Here is a 26032-nt window from a genome sequence, read left to right on the forward strand (position 1 = left end):
CCAGGACATTAAGATCACGAACAGTCTTGCAGTGTAAGAAGGAGATTAACGCTTTCTCTGAGGATGGCAAAATCCGCATCGTTTGGGCGCCGGGCCATAGCGGAGTAAAAGGAAATGAAAGAGCAGACGATTTGGCAGTGAAGGCCAGAGGACTGCCGTCGATAAACTTGGTTAACCCAAAGCCTTTCGGGTCGACGCAGTCCGAGTTAAGGTAGTGGGCGACGAATACACATGCAACATTGTGGAACAGCGAAACGGTCGGTAGGACGGCGAAAATCCTTGTGGAGACGAGGTTATTACTGAAAGGAAGCAAGAAGGAGGTCAGTATAGCTATTGGTATCATAACGGGACACATAGGACTACGAGCTCACTTATGTAAAATCGGTGCCGCAAGTGATAGCATGTGTAGGACATGCGGGGCAGATGATGAGACATTGGAGCATTTCCTTTGTCGTAGCCGGGATTTCGCGTCTAACAGATACCGGCACTTAGGTGGAGCCACAATATTAGACTTGAACCAACTTAGGGGAGTGGTATAGAACACAATTAAGGATTTTGAAAGTAGCACGGATTTCCTAACTTAAAATTTTCTTTTAAGAGGTTACTTTATAGATTTTAGAGCGCACAAGAAGCCGATTACAGGCTTAGGTGTATTTCCATGGTGGCATGGGCCGGATTAATATCTACACCCTCTTTTCAACCTAACCTAACTTAACCTATATCAGGACTGATGTGGACCATACTTGGCACAGTTGTTGGAAATCAAAACAAAATATCATGTGCAAAATTACAAGAACACCGGTTTATAAAGGAGTTATCCCATATCATTCTAACCGACCCTGTTACCCTAGTTTTAGTCTTGCAAGCTCGTCTGCTCCAAAATTTCCTTGGATGTCTCCGTGGGCCGATACACAGAATAGATGAATTTTGGGCTGTTCAGCCATCTCGTTGAAAAGTGAGTTTTTGAAATCAGATATACATTCCCCAAAGAATTAATTGCTGTTTGAGAACATATTTACGGCATCATCGTTATTACCATTAATTGCAAGGATCTTCGCTCGATACACACTATCCTTTCGATATGACGAGTCCCACTTCTTCAGAGTGCACCCCAAAGCCCATCTAGTCGTCTGGTTAGGAACCATCCATACAGAAGTCAACGTAGCCTCTATTACCAGGGATATTGTAGTTCCATTCGGTTTTATTTGATATAGTAGTACAGCACTTTTTGTCAAATTGCGGGTCAGGCAATGTGTAGTCCACCCTTGGCGTCACAGTCAATTTGTCCATCCACAATGTCCAAGGGCATCAGGTGTAGCATTAAATTCAGTGCATCAGATGGTGCCGTTCTGACATTCCATGTATTATTGAGGCCCCTTCCATTAGACCGTAACAACATAATGCATTATTGGTCTGACAACTGCAACATACAGCCAAGGTATGACACACATCTGCTGCAAAAAAACTTCCGTCTTAGACGGATTAGCTCCTAGATCACGTTCGGTCGTCCACTACGAGTCGTACGTAGAACTTGCTGAACAATGACTCTAAGGATGCTGAGAAAATTTCCGTTTACCACGATAGCCACATCATCAGTAGACGATACCACTTGTTCACCACTATTTCACTTGTGGTGACATGTATTATCTGACGATAGTGTGTTCTGCTCTGATTTTGCCTTTTTATGCCAAGACAAGCTGTCCGTTGGTTCCTTTTTTATTTGGACATGTTACACTTTCTTTCATTACGATCCACCATTATACCGGTGTATATGTCATGACCGGCAAATTCGCAAATTTTGCCCATGAAAATTCCACTAACGAACAGGGGAAAACTTCTCACATATCAATGAGTGCAGTCCGATTCAAGTTTAAGCTCAATGATAAGGGGCCTTCTTTTTATAGCCGAGTCCGAACGGCGTGCCGCAGTGCGACACCTCTTTGGAGAGAAGTTTTACATGGCATAGTACCTCACAAATGTTGCCAGCACTAGGAGGGGAAAACCACCGCTGAGGCAACGGAGAACATGTTGAGGATTTTGATGAAAACGCATTTTCAGGATACGACGGACTCACAGAGATACCGGAATCTTGGAATAATGAGGTTGATCGAAGGCTTATCATTACGGAATTTATGGTAAAGTATGTCTTGAGAAGCTCCCGAACATTTAAGTCACCCGGAAGGAGGCCGTCTATCTGGGCCCATATGGCCAAATTTTCACAGCTTGCCTAGGACTTGCATTTTCTCCGAAAGGCTGGCAAAAAATAGTTCACTGACTCTACAGGAGCGTGATTAGACCACTGCTATCTTACACCTCGGTAGTTTGGTAGAAAGCGATGGAGAAAAAGTGCATATCGAAAAGGTTACCCGACCACTGCAGTGTGTATCAAGCAGAGATCCTTGCAATTAAGGAAATGGTGGAATGGCTAAGATATAATGTCATTACGGCGATTGGCATAAATATCTTCTCAGACAGCCAAGCAGCCATTAAATCCCTGGGGAACGTATTTCTGAACACAAAAACCGCCCTCGACTGTCGCAGATCTCTCAACGAGATGACTGAACAGTTCAATATTCACCTGTTCTGGGTGCCGGACCAAAGAGATATACCAGGCGATCATAAAACGGACGAGTATGCAAGACTAGGAACTACCCTACACATTCCAGAAAACTGGAATCTGTGTGTATGCCCCTAGCAACATGTAAGATAAGTTTTCAGGACCAGGCTCGAAGGACAACTAATGATAGATGGTCACAAAGGGAGGGCTGTGAGCATTCCAAAATTATGTGGCCTAATCTAGACTTGAAGAGGTCTACTGCTTTGCTGTCATTGGCTAGAACAGGCGTCTCAATCATTATGTCAGTCATGAGAGGTCACTTTTTAATGGGAATATATGCTTACAGACTGAAGGTTGCCAACAACGACTTTTGCAGAAGCTGTGAGGACATCGAAGAAGAAGAGACTCTAGAACAAATTCTGTGTGTGTGTCCCGCACTAGCAGTTAGAAGGAGTTCCACTTTAGGTTCTCATTTCTTTGAGAACCTGTCTGATTTAGCGGATGTGAACATTCGCAAGTTATTGGGCTTTTTAAAGCGATCTGGATGGTTCAACGGTAGGATCTAGAAGGCAACTTCCTTCTTCTCTTTCTGTGGTATCACAATGGACGAAAACGTATAAGTCTGATGGCAGATTGCCACTTAAACCTAACATAACCTAAGGATAACACGACTGACTCAGAGAACATGTTGTCTTGGCATAGGCGGAGCGATGAGGACCACGCAAACCAGGGCACTAGAGATTTTTCTAGATATCCGACCCATTGACATACAAATTAAGTGTGAGGCAGCCACCGCGTCTATAATACTTAAGGCGATGGGAAAATGGATAGAAGATAGGAGCAGGTCTTACCATTGTGGTATAATCGAGGCGACGATAGGAAACTTAGAAGGATTGGAAGAGGTTTCCGATCGGACACTTGAGGTCGAGTGCTAGGTACTGCTGCCAGAGGCACAGTCTTGGATTAACTGAACTCTGGTATTGCAATTTTCAAGATCAAGCTCCACGGATGGATCAAAGCTAGTGAACAGAAAGGGCCTAGGGGTCTTCATAGAGAACCCAGGGGCTAATACCTGTTTTCGACTGCATAACCATAAGCATGTTAGCATGTTCACCTATGACGCTGAACGCCCGAGTTCGAATCCTGGCGAGACCATCAGAAAAAATTTTCAGCGGTGGTTTTCTCCTCCTATTGTTGGCAACATTTGTGAGGTACTATGCCACGTAAAACTTCTCTCCAAAGAGGTGTCGCACTGCGGCACGCCGTTCGGACTAGGCTATAAAAAGGAAGCCCCTAATCATGGAGCTTAAACTTTAATTGGACTGTACTCATTGATATGTGAGAAGTTTGCCCCTGTTCCTTAGTGGAATGTTCATAGGCAAATTTTGCAATTTACATTTCAACCATAATACGGTCCTGCAGGCGGAGATCCGGGCGATAAGGAAATGCGTGAGGTGGGGGGGTGTTAAAGCAAGAACATTGAAGACAGTTAATTGGCCATCAGGGCAACAACAACCAGGACGGTAAGATCACGAACAGTCTGTGGCATGGTCCGCATCGTCTGAGTGCAGGGTCATAGCGGAGTGCAGGGTCTAGCAATGTCCGTCCGGCTGGCTGTCGAAAGCACGCTAACTTTCGAAGGAGTAAAGCTAGCCGCTTAAACACAAATACTTCTTATTAGTGTAGGTCAGTCCATGTTTTGATATAGCTGCCATATAAACCGATCTTGGGTCTTGACTTCTTGAGCCTCTAGGGGGTGCAATTATTATTCAATTAGACTGAAATTTTGTACGTAGCATTTTGGTATTACTTCCAACAACTGTGTTAAGAATTATTCAAATCGGTTCATAATCTGGTATATCTGCCATATAAACCGATCTTGGATCTTGACTTCTTGAGCCGCTGGAGGGCGCAATTCTCATCCGATTTGGCTGAAATTTCGCATGAGGTCTTTTGTTATGACTTTCAATAACTGTGCTAAGTATGGCGCAAATCGGTACATAACCTAATATAGCTGCCATATAAACCGATCTGGGATCTTAACGTCTTGAGCCTCTAGAGGGCGGAATTCTCATCCGATTTGGCAGAAATTATGTACAACGGCTTCTCTCATGACCTTCAACGTACGTGTCTAATATGATCTGAATCGATCAATAGCTTGATACAGCTCCCATATAAACCTATCTCCCGATTTTGCTTCTTGAGCCCCTACAAGGCGCAATTCTTATCCGAATGAACTGAATTATTACACAATGACTCCCACAATGTTCAGCATTCATTTGTGGTCCGAATCGGACTATAACTTAATATAGCTCCAATAGCATAGCAGTTCTTATTCTATTTTTTTTTTTTTTTTTTGCCTAAAAAGAGATACCGCGCATAGAACTCGACAAATGAGATCCATGGTGGAGGGTATATAAGATTCGGCTCGGCCGAACTTAGCACGCGCTTACTTGTTGGATGTTACTTTTTAGTGTTAAAAGGCGGATTGATATACGCACCCTCTTTATATTTATGGTTTAACATTTATCCATACTACACGGTATTAGGACTATGCCCGACGGTCATATTTTCAAAGTTCCTTCAATTTTAATCCTTAAAAATTAAGTTATCTTATACATATCAACAAACAGCTTACTCTTGATCTTCAGCATCCCAACACCTACAGTGCAAATTTTTTCCAAGAATAAAAATACCTTAAACTTAAACCTTAAATACTCACCTTCTTTTCCCATGAATTTCCAATTCATCATCACTATCATCATCGGGCTTTTGAATTTGTATTCTGGGGACATTTATCTCGGGAGGGACACTTATTGTGACTGAACCGGATATATCATCGACAACCTTTAAGTACACAAAACAAAAACAAAAATTGAGCACAAACATTATTTTCCAGTGGAAGCTGCTTTCTCAAAGAGTTAAAAATAAGGGAAAAATAACAACAACAAACACTTAATACCGATATCGACATACTTTTGTGCGATATAAATACAAATCGACGATATCTTGAAATTGCACTCGTGACTGTACTTTCATTTAAATGTTCAACACTACGGCGACTAGCCGTTTGCCTGCAGTGATCCGTTGCGAACGCACAATGTAACTGAAATTGATAGCAGATCGAGACGAAGCTCACAGCGATGTTGGAAAAAGAAATTGAGGATTTATTGGATTTTTTTCTAATGAAATCAGTTGTACCGATTTCAACTGCTTCGTAGAGTTGAGGGTGCTTAAATGACCACAACAGACAGGTAGCAGAGGTTTTCAACAAACATATGCGACAATAAACCGTGGGTAGGGTCATTACCTTGCATAATATGATTGTAGGAAACTACCTGATATCAGGGCTTACAATACTCAACTTCATGCTGTTGTTTTAGACATACTTTCGCAGCCATCAAAGTATGTACTTCCCCGGGGAAATCGTAAATGAAATTGTATTTTATTTCGTTATGACAATATTGAGATCATAAATTGATCATAAAGACTGCCAATAACTAATTTAAATGAAAACTGCATTAAGATTTGTTTGAGTTTCTCTTCGCCATGAAAATGAAAAAAGGCTAATCAGTTTTTTATACAGTTCAGTTGGTGTTCAACGGTCTTTTTAACGGAGCGCAGTTCCTTAGCTTGATTAATCAGAAAAGATTTTATAATATTACCCTACATCACATCTGTTTGCACTTGTATGTATTTTATTAGCGTGTCCCGAAGATCAGATGTCTTATTTGAAACGCAAACGATTTTTCCCTTGTGATACCAATAATTGATTCTCATTTCTTTGAGAACCTGTCTGAATTAGCGAAAGTGAACATTCACAAGTTATGGAGTTTTTTGAAGCGATCTGGATGGTTCAACGGTAGGAATTAGAAGGCATCTTCCTTCTTCTGTTCCTGTGGTATCACAATAAACGAAAACGTCTAAGTGAGCCTGATGGCAGACTGGCACTTAAACCTAACCTAACCTACCAATAATTGATAGGGTAAGTGTTCCTAAGTTCGGCATATACTCGTACCAGCAGTCGACACTTTGTTTTTATACCAACCACCGAAGGATAGGGGTATATTCATTTTTTCACATCGAAATATCCATTTCCGACCCTATAAAGTTTATATATTTTTGATCAGCGTAAAAATCTAAAACGATCTAGCCATGTCCGTTCGTCCATCTGTCTATTGAAATCTCGCTACAGTCTTTACAAGTAGAGATATGGCACTGAAACTTTGCACATATTTTTTTTGTCCATAAGCATGATAAGTTCGAAGATGGGCTATATAGGACTATATCTTGGTATAGCTCCCATATAGACCGATCCGCTGATTTAGGGTCTTAGGCCCATAAAAGCCACATTTATTATCAGATTTTGCTGAAATTTGGGACATTGAGTTGCCTTAGGCACTTCGACATTTGTCTTTAATTTGATCGGATCAGATTTGGATATAACTGCCATATAAAAGGCTAACTCATTGTCCGATCTCGCAGAAATTTGGGACAGTGAGTAAAGTTAAGCCCCTCGACATACTTCTACAATATGGCAAAGATCGGTCCTGTTTTGGATATAGCTGCCATATAGACCGACCTCTCGATTTAATGTCCTGGGCCCATAAAAAGCGCATTTATTGTTCGATTTTTCAAAATTTGGGACAGTGAGTTGTTTTGCCCTTCGACATCCTTCTTCAATTTGGCTTAGATCGATCCTGAATTGGATATAGCTGCCGTATAGACCGATTTCTCGATTTAAGGTTTTGGGCCATAAAAGGCGGATTTATTGTCCGATGTCGCCGAAATTTGGGACAGAGAGTTAAGTTAAGCCCCTCCACATACTTCTGCAATATGGCGCAGATCGGTCCAGATTTGCATATATCTGCCATAGACCGATCTCTTGATTTTAATGTTTGGGTCCTTAAAAGGCGCATTTATTGTCTGATTTCGCTGAATTTTAGGACATTGAGTTATGTTAGGCCCCTTGACATCCGTCTTCAATTTTGCCCAGATGCGTTCAGATTTGAATATTTCTGTCATATAGACCGATCTCTCGATTTAAGGTTTGGGGCCTTCTTCAATTTTGCCCAGATGCGTTCAGATTTGAATATTGCTGTCATATAGACCGATATCTCGATTTAAGGTTTTGGGGCCGTAAAAGGCGAATTTATTGTCGAAATTTGAGACAGTAAGTTGTTTTAGGCTCTTCGTAATTTTTCTGAAACTTGGCTCAAATCGGTCCAGTTTTGGATATAGCTGCCATATAGACCGATATCTCGTTTTAAAGTTTTGGCCCCATAGAAGGCGAGTTTATAATCCGATTTCACTGAAATTTAATACAGTGACTTATGTTAGGCTTCTCGACATCCATGTCGTATATGGTTCAGTTCGGTTTATTTTTGGATATAGCCACTAAAAGGACCAATACTTTGTGATACACAATTGTACTATGACTTGTACTTATAAGTATTTGGTCAAAATCGAAACATATTTCGATATAGCTGCTATAGAGCATAAGGTATGCTAGATTCGAAATCTACTCCGGAATACTTTTCATTTGAGTCCCATATTGAAATAAATGCCAATGTGTCTGTTTGGGGGTATTTTGGGGTTGGGCGGCCCGATGGGTATTTAGAATCAAATTTTAAAAACATATTCGTATTCTACTCTCCAAACCTTTCATTTGATACCTATATTGTCCCGATCGGTCCACTTTTTATTTTAGGTTGTGTTTTTGGCATAAGGGGGAGGGTCCGTCCCCCTTCTGATACCGACAAATATAGCCTATGTTTCCTTCCAGAGCAATCTACACAATCTGTGAAAATTTCAAGGTTATCGGTTCAGCCGTTTTTGAGTCTAAACGGAACAAATAAACAAACCGACAAACAAACAAACACAAATTGGATTTTATATATAAGACGAGAGCGTAGAGAAATTTAATATTTTAAATCACAAATAATTTTTTATGGTAAAGGGCAATCTTAGTTTGCATTTTTTTAATCGATCCTTTGGGGACCATAAAATATTATTACATTTTGCAATAGTCGGCATTTGAGTTCCGAGTGGAAAACGGTTCTTCTGCTCCCTTCAGAAATTGAATTGGTATATTGATTTATGAGGAAGATATATCAATATATTGTCGGATGTAGCCTATCCTGCCTATGGACGAAATAGTAGTCTGTGCTACGTTGGAGGCCTCCGTGGCACATAAGTTACTTGTCCGCCTATGAATCTCAAACAGCGGGTTCGAATCCTATGAATCTCAAACACCGGGTTCGAATTCACGCTGCAGCCCCTTAAAATTAAGAGCTTAAACTTTGTACAGGCTATATTTTGTGTGGGTTTCAGTTCGATTATAGAGGCCCATTTTCGAACTACAATACATCTTCATACAGCCCCTTTACCGTCTTCAGCTCAGAAAAGGAATATATTTTACACAATTTGTTCGAAATTTCAAAAAATGTGTTAAATTAGATCACCTTCTATTTGAAAATGGTCTATATCGTATCATATTTTGATAAAGCTGGTACATAGATCAATCTCGCATTTTAAAGTTTTGAACATATAAAAGGATAAATTTTTAGCTGATTTCGCAAAATTTTGAATAAATACATTGTAGAGAGAGAAAGTGGTAGAATATTCTCTATATTATCCATATCTGACCATATTTGGATATACCTTCTAAATATATAGATCTAAATCTCGATTGATTGAGGCAAGGAACCTCAAAAATGGCTTTTTTAAACGATATCCCTGAAATTTGGATAATTGGAAAATATTGAACTTTCTACATCCTTACCCAATACGGTCTACACTGAATCTTAGTTGAATATAGCTTTTATATATACCTGTCTCCAGATGAGAAATATATCTTTGGCTTATTTTGGCTCCGGCGAGATTATCAATTATTTTTTCCTTTTTTTTATAACCTACACCACTACTGTGGTACAGGATATTGTAACTTTATAAATTATAAGTGAATTTCTTTATAATACCCAAAAGGAAGAGATAGACCCATTGATAAGTTTAACGATCGACACAGAATCACTTTCTGATTCGATTTAGCTATGTCCGTCCGTCCGTCTGTCCATGTTTATTTGTGTACAAAATACAGGTCGCAGTTTTCATTCGATCGTCTCAAAATTTGGTGTAGGCAGGTTTTGCGGCCTAAATTGGAAAAATCGGTTCAGATTTAGATATAGCTCACATATACGTCCGATTTACAGTAATATTGCAATAATATTGTCATTTGATAACCGATTCTCTCGAAATATGGCAGGAAGGGTTTTCTCTTGACTCTCGACATTGATGGTGAATTTGGAAATCGGTTCAGATTTAGATGTAGCTCTCATACATATATATTACCCGTTTTTAACTTCTGAAGTCACATCAAGCGCATTTATTGCACTAAAGTATTCAGTTTTCAACCGATTTTTCGAACGAATTTGGCCCAGATTTATATATATATATATCTGTCATATATGTGTATCGCCCGACTTTCCCTTATAGGGTCACTGCAAGCGTATTTATTGACCAAAATTGCCAAAAAAAAAAAACGCTTTACCATATTATGTGAGAAGATTGCTCGAAATAGGTTCAGAATTAGATATAGCTCCCATATATATTTGTCAACCGTAGTTATTACAGTTTGAAAATATTTGCTCCAAATTCATTACGGATGGTTTAATAACCCATCTGAAAACGTCCGCCGAGATCCATCAAAATTGGATCAGAGTTGGATATAGCTCCCACATTGTACATATAGGATAGGTGTAGGGTATAATACAGTCCGCACCGCCCGACTTTTGCCCATCCATACTGGTTTTGTTTTAAATATGTGATTAATAAAATAAAACATGTGTTTTAAAATAAGTGCATAAGTAATTTTCTTTAATAATTAATATTTTCTTTAGTAAAATTCAATATGCCGACTTTTGGAACCTGTCATGCCGAACGTTAGAAAATAGTGCAGACAACTGATGAAAAAATACTTTTTTTAAAAAATTTAAAATTTATACATCTTAAACAAAACAAAAATTCGAATTGCTAAAACCAAATTTCAAATGAATTGAACATTTATACCCGGAAGGAGGATTGATTAAAAAGGCAAAATCCTTAAACTGCCAACTACTGGTACACTTACCCTTTATGAAATATTATGGCTATGAGTTAATTATAAAATATGCTACCTTTCTAAAGGCGTCTTAGAACGCAATTCATATTCAAAGTACACATTTGTACGATACTCATCGTTAAAATATGAATTATACCCTCCACCACTACTGTAGCAAATATATAAAATGTGTCGATTGGCGGAAAAACACTTCATAAAGGAAGTATCTGTTTCCATGTTCATTTCTTCTCCAATCGTCACGAAATTTCCCTTCTAGCGCTATATCTTTTTGGATTCGGATATAGCTCATCCGTAAATCGTGCGATGTGCACTTACGAGTTAAAGCTGCAGTAGTTCTAATTATTTATATATCTGGATGAAACTTGGTACAGCTTATTTTAATACCCATCTGAAACATCTACTAGATCTAAATTTGTTGAGATTTGGATATAGAATCCGCCCGATTTTCAATTAATGGTGTGGGGTGGTAAATTAACATGGGAGCTATAAAAATCTAAACCAATTTAGCACGGAATTCTTGATGGATAAAATAATTCCTTACCAAATCTTGGGCAAGAGTGATTTTTAAGCGGTTATCTTTTTGGTAATATTGGTTTAAACGGCTCACGCACGTTTCGTGTTTATAATTAAACCATAAACCGTCTTACAAAAGAACAACGCTTGCAAATTATCGAATTTTATTATTACAATCCGTGTTCTGCTAAGAAAGTCCATCGCGCGCTTCTTTCATTAAGCGACGAAGCTCATTTTTGACTCATGGGAGTGAAGATCAGTCAGAATGCATACAGCAAAAGTCACAGTTTGGTGCGGTTTATGGGCTGGTTGCATCATTGGACCGTACTTCTTCAAAGATGATGCGAATCGTAACGTAACTGTGAATGGTGGGCGCTACCGTGAGATGATATCTATCTTTATTGCCCAAAATGCAAGAGCTTGGTTTGCATGACATACGGTTTCAATAAGCTCTTTAAACTTTCCTATAGCTCTTTAAACTTCATATAGCTCTTATATGGGAGTTATATCTAAACCTGAACCAATTTCTTTCAAAGATCATAGTATTCGCAAAAAAAACGTTCTTGTTAATTGGAAAACAAATGCTATCTCCTAACACCAAATAAATGTTTACTTGCTTACACATTTCATTCTAGGACCTAAAATTTCCAACTGGATCCCGTATAAAGTATTACCTTTAACCTTGGATGTCGTTTATGCTGAGATTATTGTTAGCAGATAGCCATATTTGTTATTTTGCTTTTTGGGATCAAACAAAGAAATAGGGGCAAACTTCTCACATATCAATGAGTGCTATCCGATACAAGTTTAAGCTCAATGATAAGGGGCCTCGTTTTTATAGCAAAGTCCGAAAAGCGTGCCGCAGAGCCACATTTCGTAATGTATACCAATGGATGGTTCCGTAGTTTCTTTACAGTAATATTCCACAACTTAAAATCATCTTTTCAAACAAAATTAAAAAAAAAAACGAAAAAATGCCTAAAGTGATCAAAACAAGTAGCACGCAACCAAAAATGTAGCATACAATTTTTTTTCAGCACACTCGTATACTCAAAACAGCAGATTTTGTTAGTTGAAATAGCAGTAAGAAATGTTTGCTAATACAGCAGCTCTATGTTAGCTGAAACAGCAGTAATGTCTGCTTTGACATTTCCAGCAGACAACAACTGTTGTTTTAGCAAACGTTTTTGGTGTATTGAAAAACAAATTTAGTTGAGCGTATGTGTTCTATTTTTATACACTCCACCATATGATGGGTGTATACTAATTTCGTCACAACTCCTCGAATTATTCGTTTCAGACCCATAATGTATATATATTCTTGATCGCCATAACATTTTATGTCGATGTCCATGTTCGTCCGTCTGTCCGTCAGTCTGTCTGTCGAAAGCACGCTTACTTTCGCAGGAATAAAGCTAGCCGCTTGAAATTTTGCACAAATATTTCTTATAGGTGTAGGTCAGTTGGGATTGTATATTGGGCGTATCGGTCCATGTTTTGATATAGCTGGCATATAAACCGATCCTGGGTCTTAACTTCTTGAGCCTCTAGGGGGCGCAATTTTAGTCCGATTTGACTAAAATTTTGCACGTGGTGGTTTGTTATCACTTCCAAAAACTATGCAAAGTATGGTTCAAATCGGTACCTAACCTGATATAACTGTCACTTAACCGATCTGGGAACTTGACTTCTTGAGCCTCTATAGGGCACAAGTATTATCTGATTTTGGTGAAATTTGTACAACATGACCTTCAACATACTTGTTACATATGGTCTGAATCGGTCTATAGCCTAATACAGCGCCTCTATAATATGATCTCCCTATTTTACTTTTTGAGCCCCTAAAGGGCACAATTCTTATTCGATTTGGCTGAAATTTTACACAATGACTTCTCCTATGCTCTCCAACATTCATTACATTATGGTCTTAATCTGACCATAACTTGATATAGCTCCAATAGAAAAGCAATTATTTTCTTTTATCCTTTCCTTTACTTTGCTTGCCTAAAAAAAGACACCGGGAAAAGAACTCTGCAAATGCGATCCATGGTGGGGGGTATATAAGATTCGGCCCGGCTGAACTTAGCCCGCTTTTACTTGTTTCTCTAACATCCCCTTCATAATTAAGCAGCAGTTATTTTGAGTAAACAACATACTTTTCAGCAGTAAGCCCAATGCTCTGAAATTGCAGAACCACTGCTGTAATAGCAGAAAAATTAACTACTAACATTCAGCAGACAGTGTTTGCTATTTTCAGCAAACTTTTTTCTATGAGTTAGCGTGTGCAATAAAGAACAATAACAAAAGGATAACATATGTGTGTGTGCAGTACAGGCGTTTTTCTCACACTCTTTCCAAAAATAGTCTTTTTATACCCTCCACCATAAGATGGGGGGTATACTAATTTCGTCATTCTGTTTGTAACTACTCGAAATATTCGTCTGAGACCCTATAAAGTATATATATTCTTGATCGTCGCGACATTTTATGTCGATCTAGCCATGTCCGTCCGTCTGTATGTCCGTCCGTCTGTCTGTCGAAAGCACGCTAACCTCCGAAGGAGTAAAGCTAGCCGCTTGAAATTTTGCACAAATACTTCTTATTAGTGTAGGTCGGTTGGTATTGTAAATGGACCATATCGGTCCATGTTTTGATATAGCTGCCATATAAACCGATCTTGGGTCTTGACTTCTTGAGCCTCTAGAGTGCGCAATTCTTATCCGATTGGAATGAAATTTTGCACGACGTGTTTTGCTATGATATCCAACAACTGTGCCAAGTATAGTTCAAATCGGTCCATAACCTGATATAGCTGCCATATAAACCGATCTTGGGTCTTGACTTCTTGAGCCTCTAGCGTGCGCAATTCTTATCCGATCAGAATGAAATTTTGCACGACGTGTTTTGTTATGATATCCAACAACTGTGCCAATTATGGTTCAAATCGGTCCATAACCTGATATAGCTGCCATATAAACCGATCTTGGGTCTTGACTTCTTGAGCCTCTAGAGTGCGCAATTCTTATCCGATTGGGATGAAATTTTGCACGACGTGTTTTGTTATTATATCCAACAACTGTGCCAAGTATGGTTCAAATCGGTCCATAACCGGATATAGCTGATATATAAACCGATCTTGGGTCTTGACTTCTTAAGCCTCTAGAGGGCGCAATTCTTATCCGATTGGAATGGAATTTCGCACGACGTGTTTTGTTGTAACAACCAACAACTGTGCCGAGTATGGTTCAAATCGGTCCATAACCTGATATAGCTGCCATATAAACCGTTCTTGGGCCTTGACTTCTTGAGCCTCTAGAGGGCACAATTCCTATCCGATTTGAATGAATTTTTGCGCGAAATATTTCGTTATGATATCCAACAACTGTGCCAAGTTTGGTTGAAATCGGTCCATAACCTGATATAGCTGTCATATAAACAGATCTGGGGATTTGACTTCTTGAGATTCCAAAGGGCGCAATTCCTATCCGATTTGGCTGAAATTTTGCATAACGTATTTTATTTTTACTTTCAACAACTGAGTCAAATAAGGTTCAAATCAGTTCATAACCTGATATAGCTGCCATATAAACCGATCTGGGATCTTGACTTCTTGACCCCTAGAGGTTGCAATTATTATCCGATATGCCTGAAATTTTGTACGACGGATTCTCTCATGACCATCAACAAACGTGTTTATTGTGGTCTGAATCGGTCTATAACCCGATACAGATCCCTTATAAATCGTTCTCTCTATTTTACTTCGTGAGCCCCAATGGGCGCAATTCTTATACGAATTGGCTGAAATTTTACACAGGTCTCCAACATATAATTTAATTGTGGTCCGATCCGGACCATATCTTGATATCGTTTTAATAGCAGAGCAACCCTTTTCTTATATCCTTTTTTACCTAAGAAGAGATGCTGGGAAAAGAACTCGACAAATGCGATCCATGGTGGAGGGTATATAAGATTCGGCCCGGCCGAACTTAGCACGCTTTTACTTGTTCATTTTATTTCTTCTAACAAACACATGATAAATAAAGCAGCAGTCTTTCTCAGCTAACAACAGACTTTTCAGCATTCAGTCTGCTGTAATAGCAGCACTTCTGTTGTAATAACAGCAAAATTTACTACTAACAGTCAGGAGTTAGTATCTGCTATTAGCAGCAGACAATTTTCTATGAGTGTAAACGTAATAAATATAATGGTTCCAAAATACTCAAAGTCAGGTGGAAAGGCTGTAGCCCCAGAAACGGACTTCGTATTCATGTTCCTGGGGTAATTTAGAGGGGTGTGCAAAAAACTCCTATTTTTACCTGTATTCTTCACTTTTGCCAGCATCATACAATTCAGAAATGACGAAAAAAATTTTTCGCCATTTCTTACTTTTTAGAGAAAAAGTGGAAATGACAAGTGTACTCAGATGCAAGGAAAGTCATACTCATCATTAAGATTAAATTTTGAAAACAATACGCAAACGATTGTACAAACAAGTACGTACAGTATATAAAATGATTAAATAATAAAAGTAACAAAGATTAAATAATACTCACTGGAGATAAATTGTATAAAATGTCAATAATCACATTCCAACATACATGTCATTAAAATATATACAAATTTGTCATTGTGATAATTAGGAAAAGCTAAATAAAAAATGCTTGAATATTTGCTTTGACGAAACCATGCCTCTTTTAACAAAAGTAAGTTTAAAATTTTTCTAAAAACAAAATTAAAATAAGTAAAAGGGTATTAAGTTCCGGAAGACCGAACAACCAATTTTCGCCCACTCGATGGCCAATTTTGCCTCAGTATCCGCACTTATGAAGCGTATACATCTGCTCGTCTTCGCAACCGGGCTTCAATATGATACGACTTTGCTGAACAATAACCTCTCCGTAGTGTTTAATACTAAACAAGTAAAAGCGTGCTTATTTCGGCCGGGCCGAATCTTGGGAACCCACCACCAAAATAAATTTAGTTGAAGGGCATAATTTTATTCCACATGCCAAACTTCTGTCAAACCAGCAAAAATTAAAGATTTGGTTCTTGGAACCGAATAAGAATGTACGACAAACCTGTTTACATGGGAGCTATATCAGGTTATAGACTGATTTGGACCATATTTGGCACAGCACGCAGTTGTTGGAAGTCGTAACAGAACACCGCATGCAAAATTTCAGCCAAATCGGACAAAAATTGCGGCTTATAAGGACTCAAGAAGTCAAATCGGAAGATCGGTTTATATGAAATCTATATCAGGTTATTGACCAATTTGGACCCTACTAGGCAGAGATGTTGGAAATCATGACAAACCACTACATGCTCAATTTAAGCCAAATCGAACAAAAATTACGGCATGTAAGGGCTCAAGAAGTCAAATCGGGTTTATACGGGAGCTATATCAGATTATGGACGGATTCGAACTGTACTTGGCACAGTTGTTGAAAGATATAACAGAACACTATATGCAAAATTTCAGCCAAATCGGACAAAAATTTCGGCTTACAAGGTCTCAAGGAGTCAAATCGGGAGATCGGCTTATATGGGAGCTTTATCATCTTACAGACCGATTTGGACCGTACTTAGCACAGGTATTAAAAGTCATAAACGATTACTTCATGCAAAATTTCAGCCAAATCAGACAAAAATTGCTGCTCACAGGGGCTCAAGAAGTCAAAACGGGAGATCGGTTTATTTGGGAGCTTTATCTACATCTGAAAAGATATGGCCCATTTACAATCCCCAACGACCTACATCAATATCAAGTATCTGTGCAAAATTTCAAGCGGCTAGCTTAACGCGTTCGACCGCTATTGTGATTTCGACAGTCGGACGGACATGCCTAGATTGACTCGGAGCGTCGAGACGATCAAGAATATAAACACTTTATGGGGTCTTAGATGAATATTTCGAGGTGTTACAAACGGAATGACTAGATTAGTATACTCCCATCCTATAGTGGTGAGTATAAAAAGAGGTTTCCAAAATGGAGCTTATCATGTGATTTCTCCTACTGGAGAAAAAAATATGAGATACAGGTGTGAATAGGCATATAAGATTGGTGATAAAGAATTTAGATGTCATATAAGTCAATAAAGATGTCATCGAATCTCTATCAAAATTAACGCCAGGTGTCCGAGGCAGTCTCAACCAAAAAAATCCAAATAAAATTTTGGCGAATTTCCTACGAAATTTAAATTAGGACAAAACTGTAACTGAAAATCAAATGTTCAAAAGAGTTTTAAAATATAAAATTTTGCATAGAAGACTTCATTTTGGAAATGAAAAAACACAATCACCTATCTGATGGTCTAAGCAAAATCATTTAGAGAAACTATCTCTTCAATATATTTATGCATAATAAAAAATTAGAAATCTCTTTTGTTCTCTCTGTTCTCAATTCTATGTTTCCATCTTTGCTTTTTGTGATTTTTATACCCTCCACAATAGGATGGGGGTATACTAATTTCGTCATTCTGTTTGTAACTACTCGAAATATTCGTCTGAGATCCCATAAAGTATATATATTCTTGATCGTTGTGACATGTTATGTCGATCTAGCCATGTCCGTCCGTCTGTCCGTCGAAAGCACGCTAACTTTCAAAGAAGTAAAGGTAGCCGCTTGAAAATTTGCACAAATACTTCTTATTAGTGTAGGTCGGTTGGGAATGTAAATAGGCCATATCGGTCCATGTTTTGATATAGCTGCCATATAAACCGATCTTGGGTCTTGACTTCTTTAGCCTCTAGAAGGCGCAATTCAGATCCGATTGGAATGAAATTTTGCACGACGTATCCAACAACTGTGCTAAGTATGGTTCATATCGGTCCATAACCTGATATAGCTGCCATATAAACCGATCTTGGGTCTTGACTCTTTAGCCTCTAGAGGGCGCAATTTTTGTAATGAAATTTTGCACGACGTATTTTGTTGTGATATCCAACAACTGTGCCAAGTATGGTTCAAATCGGTCCATAATCTGATATAGCAGCCATATAAACCGATCTTGGGTCTTGACTTCTTTAGCCTCTATAAGGCGCAATTCTTGCAATGAAATTTTGCATTTTGCACGACGTATTTTGTTGTGATATCCAACAACTGTGCCAAGTGTGGTTCAAATATATATATATATAGATATAGCTGCCATATAAACCGATCTTGGATCTTGACTTCTTGAGAGCGCAATTTTTATCCGATTTGTCTGATATTTTGCAAAAATACTTCGAATTAGTGTAGGTCTGTTGAAATTGTAAATGGGTCTTATCGGTCCATGTTTCTATATAGCTGCCATATAAACCGATCTTGGATCTTGACTTCTTGAGCCACTAGAGGGCACAATTCCTATCCGATTTGGCTGAAAGCTTGCATGGCGTGTTCCGCTACGACTTCCAACAATTGTGCTAAGTATGGTTCAAATCGGTTCATAACCACATATAGCTGCCATATGAACCGTTTTTGAATCTTGACTTCTTGAGCCATTAGAGGGCGCAATTCTTATCCGATTGGAATGAAATTTTGCACGTAGTATTTTGTTATGATATCCAACAACTGTGGTAAGTATGGTTTAAATCGTTTCATAACCTGATATAAATAGCTGTCATATAAACAGATCTGAGGACTTGACTTCTTGAGCTTCTAGAGGGCGCAATTCCTATCCGATTTGGCTGAAATTTTGCATTACGTTTTTTATTTTTACTTTCCACAACTATGTCAAATAAGGTTTAAATCGGTTCATAACCTGATATAGCTGCCATATAAACCGATCTGGGATCTTGACTTCTTGAGCCTCTAGAGGTCGCAATTATTATCCGATTTGCCTGAAATTTTGAACGACGGATTCTCTCATGATCATCAACATACGTGTTTATTATTTTCTGAATCGGTCTATAGCCCGATACAGCTCCCATATAAATCGATCTCTCTATTTTACTCGTTGAGCCCCCAAAGGGCGCAATTCTTATTCGAATTGGCCGACATTTTACACAGGTCTCCAACATATAATTTAATTGTGGTCCAAACCGGACCATATCTTGATATCGCTCTAATAGCAGAGCAAATCTTTTCTTATATCCTTTTTTTGTCTAGGAAGAGATGCCAGGAAAAAAACTCGACAAATGCGATCCATGGTGGAGGGTATATAAGATTCGGTCCGGCCGAACTTAGCACGCTTATACTTGTTTTTTGTTGGATAGTGCTCGAAAATCCCTACAAAAAAGTCCACTTAAGGTGTATAATGTATCCTCTGGTTTCAGAGATATATGAGTTTTAATTTTTATTTGTTGAACTTTTTCCGAGATAGCTTTAAAGAGATGACTCTACCCGTTCTCATACGGCATATTTTTTGCTAGTTTTTTTTCGATTTTCTCCCACTGCAACGGTTTGGTTTGGTTTTGACATAGTAAATTCCAGGATTATCTTGGTCTGCCTTCATATCAAATGTGGACACGCTGTAGCTATTATTAACATCCGTTAAATGTAGTATGGTAAAATGTGCCACGAGTTCACCCGCAGAATGATAAAACTATGGGTTGGGTTAGAAGCCCCTCACCCGGAAAACTTGAAGAAATTACATTGAAACAGGGCGCCCCGGTAGCCGAGTTGGTAGCGTGCTTGGATTACCTATGCAGGGGTCATGGGTTCGATTCTAGCCAGAAGTCTTGGGCGGCAGACTGTGGTATCACAATGGACCTAAAATTGGCCAAGTTAGTCTGTAAAGGACTCCCACTCTTCACTAACCTAACCTACTTTGAAACAAGTAAAAGCGTGCTCAGTTCGGCCGGGCCGAATCTTATATACCCTCCATCAGGGAACGCATTTGCGAGTTCTTTTCCCGGTATCTATTTTCGGGCAAACAAAGGATAAAGGAAAATAATTGCTTAGCTATTGGAGCTATATCAAGTTATGGGGCGTTTCGGACCGTAATTGAATTGAATGTTGGAGACCATAGTAGAAGTCATTGTGTAAAATTTCAGCCAATTTGAATAATAATTGTGCCCATTAAGGGCTCGAGAAGTAAAATCGGGAGATCGGTTTATATGGGAGCTGTATCAGGCTATAGACCGATTCAGACCATATTTTACACCTATGTTGAAGGTCATGGGAGAAGCCGTTGTACAAGATTTCAACCAAATCGGTTAATAAATGCGCCCTCTAGTTGCTCAAGAATTAAAGATCCAAGATCGGTTTATATGGCAGCTATATCAGGTTATAGACCGATTTCGAACATACTAAGCACAGTTCTTGGAAGTCATTACAAAACTCAACGCCCGAAGTTTATATGGGAGATGTACCAGGCTATGCACAGATTAAGACCATATTTGACACGTATGTTGAAGGTCATGGGAGAAGCCGTTGTACAAGATTTCAACCAAATCGGATAATAAGTGCGCACTCTATTGGCTCAAGAAGTCAAGATCCAAGATTGGTCTATGTGGCAGCTATATCAGGTTATAGATCGATTTGAACCATACTTAGCACAGTTCGTGGAACTCATTACAAACCACATGGCACAAAATTTCAACCAAATCGGATAATAAGTACGCCCTCTAGTAGCTCAAGAAATCAAGATTCAAGATAGGTTTATATGACAGCAATATTAGGTTATGAACCGATTTGAACCACACTAAAAAAAGATATAGGAAATTATAACGAAACATCTCATGCAAAATGTCAGCCAAATCGTATATGAATTGCGCCCTTTAGTGGATCAAGAACTCTAGATCCAGGGTCGGTTTATATGGCAGCTATATCGAAACATGGACCGATATAGCCCATTTACAATTCTAACCGACCTACACTAATAAGAACTATTTGTGAAAAATTTCAAGCGGCTAGCTTTACTTCTTCATAAGTTAGTGTGCTTTCGACAGACAGACGGACGTACATATGGGCGGACATGGATAGATCGACTTAAAATGTCATGACGAACAACAATATATATACTTTATGGAGTCGTAGATGAATATTTCGAGGTGTTGCAAACTGAATAACGAAAATAGTATACCCCATCCTATGATGGAGGGTATAAAAACAAAGAACTTTGAAAATGGATCCCCCCAATGTTAACGACACCGGCAATTGTTTTAACGACTATGAATTGCGTGTTTGTACCTGGAATGTCCGAACTCTTTATAGAGAGGGTGCAATATAAGCATTGGCGTATGTATTGGAGAAGTATTGGGCAGACATTACCGCCATACAGTAATTGCGATGACTTGGGAAAGGCGTCACAACAACATCGAGAGGTTACGCCCTATATTATCGCTGCCATGAAACAAGGCATGAATTTGGTTATGGATTTATGTTTAGTCGGAGACTAAAAACCTTGTCTGTAGGTTAACTCAGGTGGATGAGAGGCTAGCCACAATCCGCATAACCGCCAAATTCTTCAACATCAGCCTTATTAGCGCCCATGCCCCAAGGATATTTTCCACTACAAAGAGAATAAGGCCGCTGTCCCGGCCATGACATTAAAATCGTTCTGGGAGATTTTAATGCCAAAATAGGGAAGGAAAATATCTTTGGCCAAACAGTCGGAAAATTAAGCCTATTGGAAGAAACTTCCAATAGAGGATTGAGGCTAATTGACTTCGCCGCAGCAAAGTAAATGGTGATTAGCAGCACCAGATTCCAACATAAAAGGATTAACATGGTCACATGGCTGAGACCTTCTCAAAACGCGCGAAACTAAACATATCATGTTTTGAGAGATGGAAGACAAGTACCGATTCGGATGGGATCGTTGCAATTCAATCGCAAAAATTGTACACTTCCCGGCACTGGCCTGGCAATATTGGGGCTGAGATGCTGCTGTTGCGTATATTGTCGCATGGGAGAGGTCGGTGGGGTCAAATAGTCCGATGATGAGGATGCTGATGGCGACGACGACGACGCTTGTGACTCACTGCCGTCAATGTTCGTCGGAAATATACCCACTCCATGCACCGGTTACACCATACATACAGACACCGATGGATGATGTAGGCGGTTCTGGCAAATCGAACAGAACCAGGATCCAGGATTCTTTCCAATCCCGGGACCGACCAGAAGCGTGCGGAGAAGGCACTCCGGGATATGCCTCTCCCATGACGAAAAAAGGACGAACACGTACACTGAGGCGGCAGTCATTGCCGATGATGATTCCATCAGGTTAATCCGGTGCGTACAACGGGTTGCCAAATAAAGGGTCGTTTGAGTTGGTAATACATTGTGTCAGCTAACCTGTATGTGTCAGCAAACCTATAAAATTGTGTCAGCTAACATGTAATGTTGCACTCGTACGGGACAACATTTTGCAAATATCGCCCCAACCTCTCATGGTGTTACACTTTTTGCGTTTTCAATCGAACATGTTCATAAGTAGTCATTTCGGATGAAGAACATTCTAGCAATGCATTTTATATGTCGTTAGCGAAATAAAACTCGTTCACTTTTTCCATTTTTATACCCTCCACTATAGGATGGGGGTATACTAATTTCGTCATTCTGTTTGTAACTCGTCAAAATATTAGTCTAAGACCCCATAAAGTATGTATATATATACTTGATCGTCATGACATTTTATGTCGATCTAGCCATGTTCGTCCGTCTGTCTGCCGAAAGCACGCTTACTTTCGAAGGAGTAAGGCTAGGCGCTTGAATTTTGTACACATACTTCTTATTAGTGTTGGTCGCTTGGGATTGTAAATGGGCCATATTAGTCCATGTTTTGATATAGCTGCCATATAAAACGATCTTGGATCGTGAGCCACTAGAGGGCACAATTCTTATCCAATTTGCCATGAGGTGATTTGTTATGATTTTCAACAACTGTGCTAAGTATGGTTCGCACATCGGTTCACAACCTGATATAGCTGTCATATAAACAGATCTGGGGTCTTGAGTTCTTAAGCCTCTAGAAGGCGCAATTCCTATCCGATTTGGCTGAAATTTTGCATGATGTGTTTCGTTATTACTTCTAACAACTATACTAAATATGGTTCAAATCGTTTCATAGCTTGATATAGCTGCCATATAAACCAAAATAGAATCTTGGCTTCTTGAGCCTCTAGAGGGCACAAATCTTATCCGATTTAGCTGACATGTTTTAATATCCCTTCCAACTACTGTGTTAAATATGGTCTAAATCGGTCCATAACCTTATATAGCTGCCATATGAACCGATCTGGGATATTGTATATATTGGGTTGCCCAAAAAGTAATTGCGGATTTTTTAAAAGAAAGTAAATGCATTTTTAATAAAACCTAGAATGAACTTTAATCAAATATATAATTGCCATTTTGTTCGATAACCTTTTGCCATCTTCCTGGCAAATTTAGTATTCCACGCCCATAGAACTTCTGGCATTTATCTGCAAAAATCTGAACCAAGTGCGATTTTATAGCCTCATCATTGCCGAAAGTTTTACCATTTAAGGAGTTCTGCAAAGATCGAAATAAATGGTAGTCTGAGGGTGCAAGGTCAGGGCTATATGGTGGATGCATCAAAAGTTCCCAGCCAAGCTCACTCAGTTTTTGGCGAGTGACCAAAGATGTGTGCGGTCTAGCGTTGTCCTGGTGGAATATGACACCTTTACGATTGACCAATTCTGGTCGCTTCTCCTTGATGGCTGTATTCAATTTGTCCAATTGTTGACAGTAAAAATTCGAATTAATCGTTTGGTTCCTTGGAAGCAGCTCAAAATATACCACACCCTTCCAATGCCACCAAACAGACAGCATAACCTTCTTTTGGTGGATATCAGCCTTTGAAGTGGTTTGAGCTGGTTCACCATGCTTGGACCATGATCGTTTTCGACTAACGTTGTTCTAAACAATCCATTTTTCATCTCCAGTTCTGATTCGTTTTAAAAACGGATCGAATTCATTGCATTTAAGGTCGCATATCACAAGCGTTGATTTGGTTTGTTAAATGAATTTCTTTCAATACATGTGGTACCCAAATATCAAGCTTTTTCACCAGTCCAAGACTTTTCATGTGATAATGAACGGTCGATTTTGGTATATTTAACTTCTCTCCTATCTCACGCTCAGTTACATGACGATCCAATTCGATTAATGCTTTGATTTGGTCATCATCAACTTCATTTGGCCGACCTGAACGTGGCTCATCTTTAAGTGAAAAATCTCCAGAACGGAATTTGCGAAACCAATTTTGACACTGTCTTCCTTTTAAGGCTTTATCACCATACACATCTCGTAACTTTTTAGCAACCTGCTCCGCGTTTTTTCCTTTACGGAAATAATAAAGTAAAATATGACGAAAATGTTCCTTTGTGGGCTCCATATTAAAATTGACGCCAAACAAACAAATTTAAATAAAATTTCGCGCACTTTTTTTCTAAAGCAAGCTAAAAGTAGCAGCTGATAACTGACAGAAGAAAAGAACGCCGACTATAAGAAAAATCCGCAATTACTTTTTGGGCAATAATTGCGCCTTATTATCCACTTGGCTGAGATTTTGTGCAACGGCTTCTCCCAGGACCTTCAACATACGTTTCTAATGTGGTCTGAATCGGTCTATAGCCTGATACAGCTCCCAAATAAACCGTTCTCCCCATTTTATTTCTTGAGCCCCTAAAAGACGCAATTTTTGTTCGAATATTCTGAACTTTTACACAATGACTTCTACTATGGTCTCCAATATTCAATTCGATTATGGTCCGAATTAAATGATAGCCGCTGATTTAAAGTGCTACATTCTCCACCGTAAACTTGGCACGGTGTAAAAAATGCAACAATTCTCAACACTCTGAAAGCTTGTTAAGATAATATTTCTGAAGTTAATTTCAATGTGCTATTATTGGATATCTTGATTTCTCTCATACTCCTAGACGTACTATATAGACATGAATATGTCTGCTTTGTCAAACAAAACAAAAAGAAAACAAGTAAAAGTGTGCAAAGTTTGGCCCGGTCGAATCTTATGTACCCTCAACCATGGATCGCATTTGTCGAGTTCTTTTCCCGGCATCTCTTCTTAGGCAAAACAAGAAGTAAAATAGAGAGACCGATTTATATGGGAGCTGTATCAGGCTATAGACCGATTCAGACCATAATAAACACATATGTTGATGGTCATGAGAGGAACCGTCGTACAAAATTTCATTCCAATCGGATATGAATTGCGCCCTCTAGAGGCTCAAGAAGTCAAGACCCAAGATCGGTTTATATGGCAGCTATATCAGGTTATGAACCGATTTGAACTATACTTGGCGCAGTTGTTGGATGTCATAACAAAACACGTGGTCCGAGATTTCATTCCAATCGGATATGAATTGCGCCCTCTAGAGGCTCAAGAAGTCAAGACCCAAGGTCGGATTATATGGCAGCTTTATCAGGTTATTGACCGATTTGAACCTAATTTAGCAAAGTTGTTGGAAGTGATACCTAAACAGCGTTTGTAAAATTTTATTTCAATCGGATAAGAATTGCGCCCTCTCGAGGCTCAAGAAGTCAAGACCTAAGATCGGTTTATATGGCAGCTATATCAGGTTATGGGACGATATAGCCCATTTACAATCCTTACCGACTTACACTAATAAGAAGTATTTGTGCAAAATTTCAAGCTGCTAGATTTACTCCATCGAAAGTTAGCGTGCTTTCGACAGACAGACAGACGGACGGACGGACATGGCTAGATCGACATAAAATATCACGACGATCAAGCATATATATACGTTATGGGGTCTCAGACGAATATTTCGAGTAGTTACAAACAGAATGACGAAATTAGTATACCCCCATCCAATGGTGGAGGGTATAAAAACATTTATCATTGACCTAAATTTGAATAGCATTTGTTTATATTCCATCAAGTTGGAAAACCACCTGCCCGGAC

The 26032-nt window shown here is 39.0% G+C and overlaps 1 protein-coding gene across 4 annotated transcripts in view; it reads right to left on the reverse strand.

Moving 5' to 3' along the window:
* Nucleotides 1-26032, reverse strand: part of LOC106086370 (myogenesis-regulating glycosidase) — a 106576-nt gene that overhangs the window by 23136 nt on the left and 57408 nt on the right. For 3 of the 4 annotated variants that reach the window (XM_013251015.2, XM_013251016.2, XM_013251018.2), the window contains exon 2: nucleotides 5280-5404. In XM_013251015.2, the coding sequence (XP_013106469.2) occupies nucleotides 5280-5404 (125 nt within the window). Of the gene's footprint in view, nucleotides 1-5279; nucleotides 5405-5533; nucleotides 5611-26032 lie in introns of those variants that run through there. The other variant, XM_013251017.2, reaches the window with a different exon arrangement.

The sequence above is a fragment of the Stomoxys calcitrans genome, chromosome 4, assembly GCF_963082655.1.
Source record: "Stomoxys calcitrans chromosome 4, idStoCalc2.1, whole genome shotgun sequence".
Lineage (NCBI taxonomy): Eukaryota > Metazoa > Arthropoda > Insecta > Diptera > Muscidae > Stomoxys > Stomoxys calcitrans.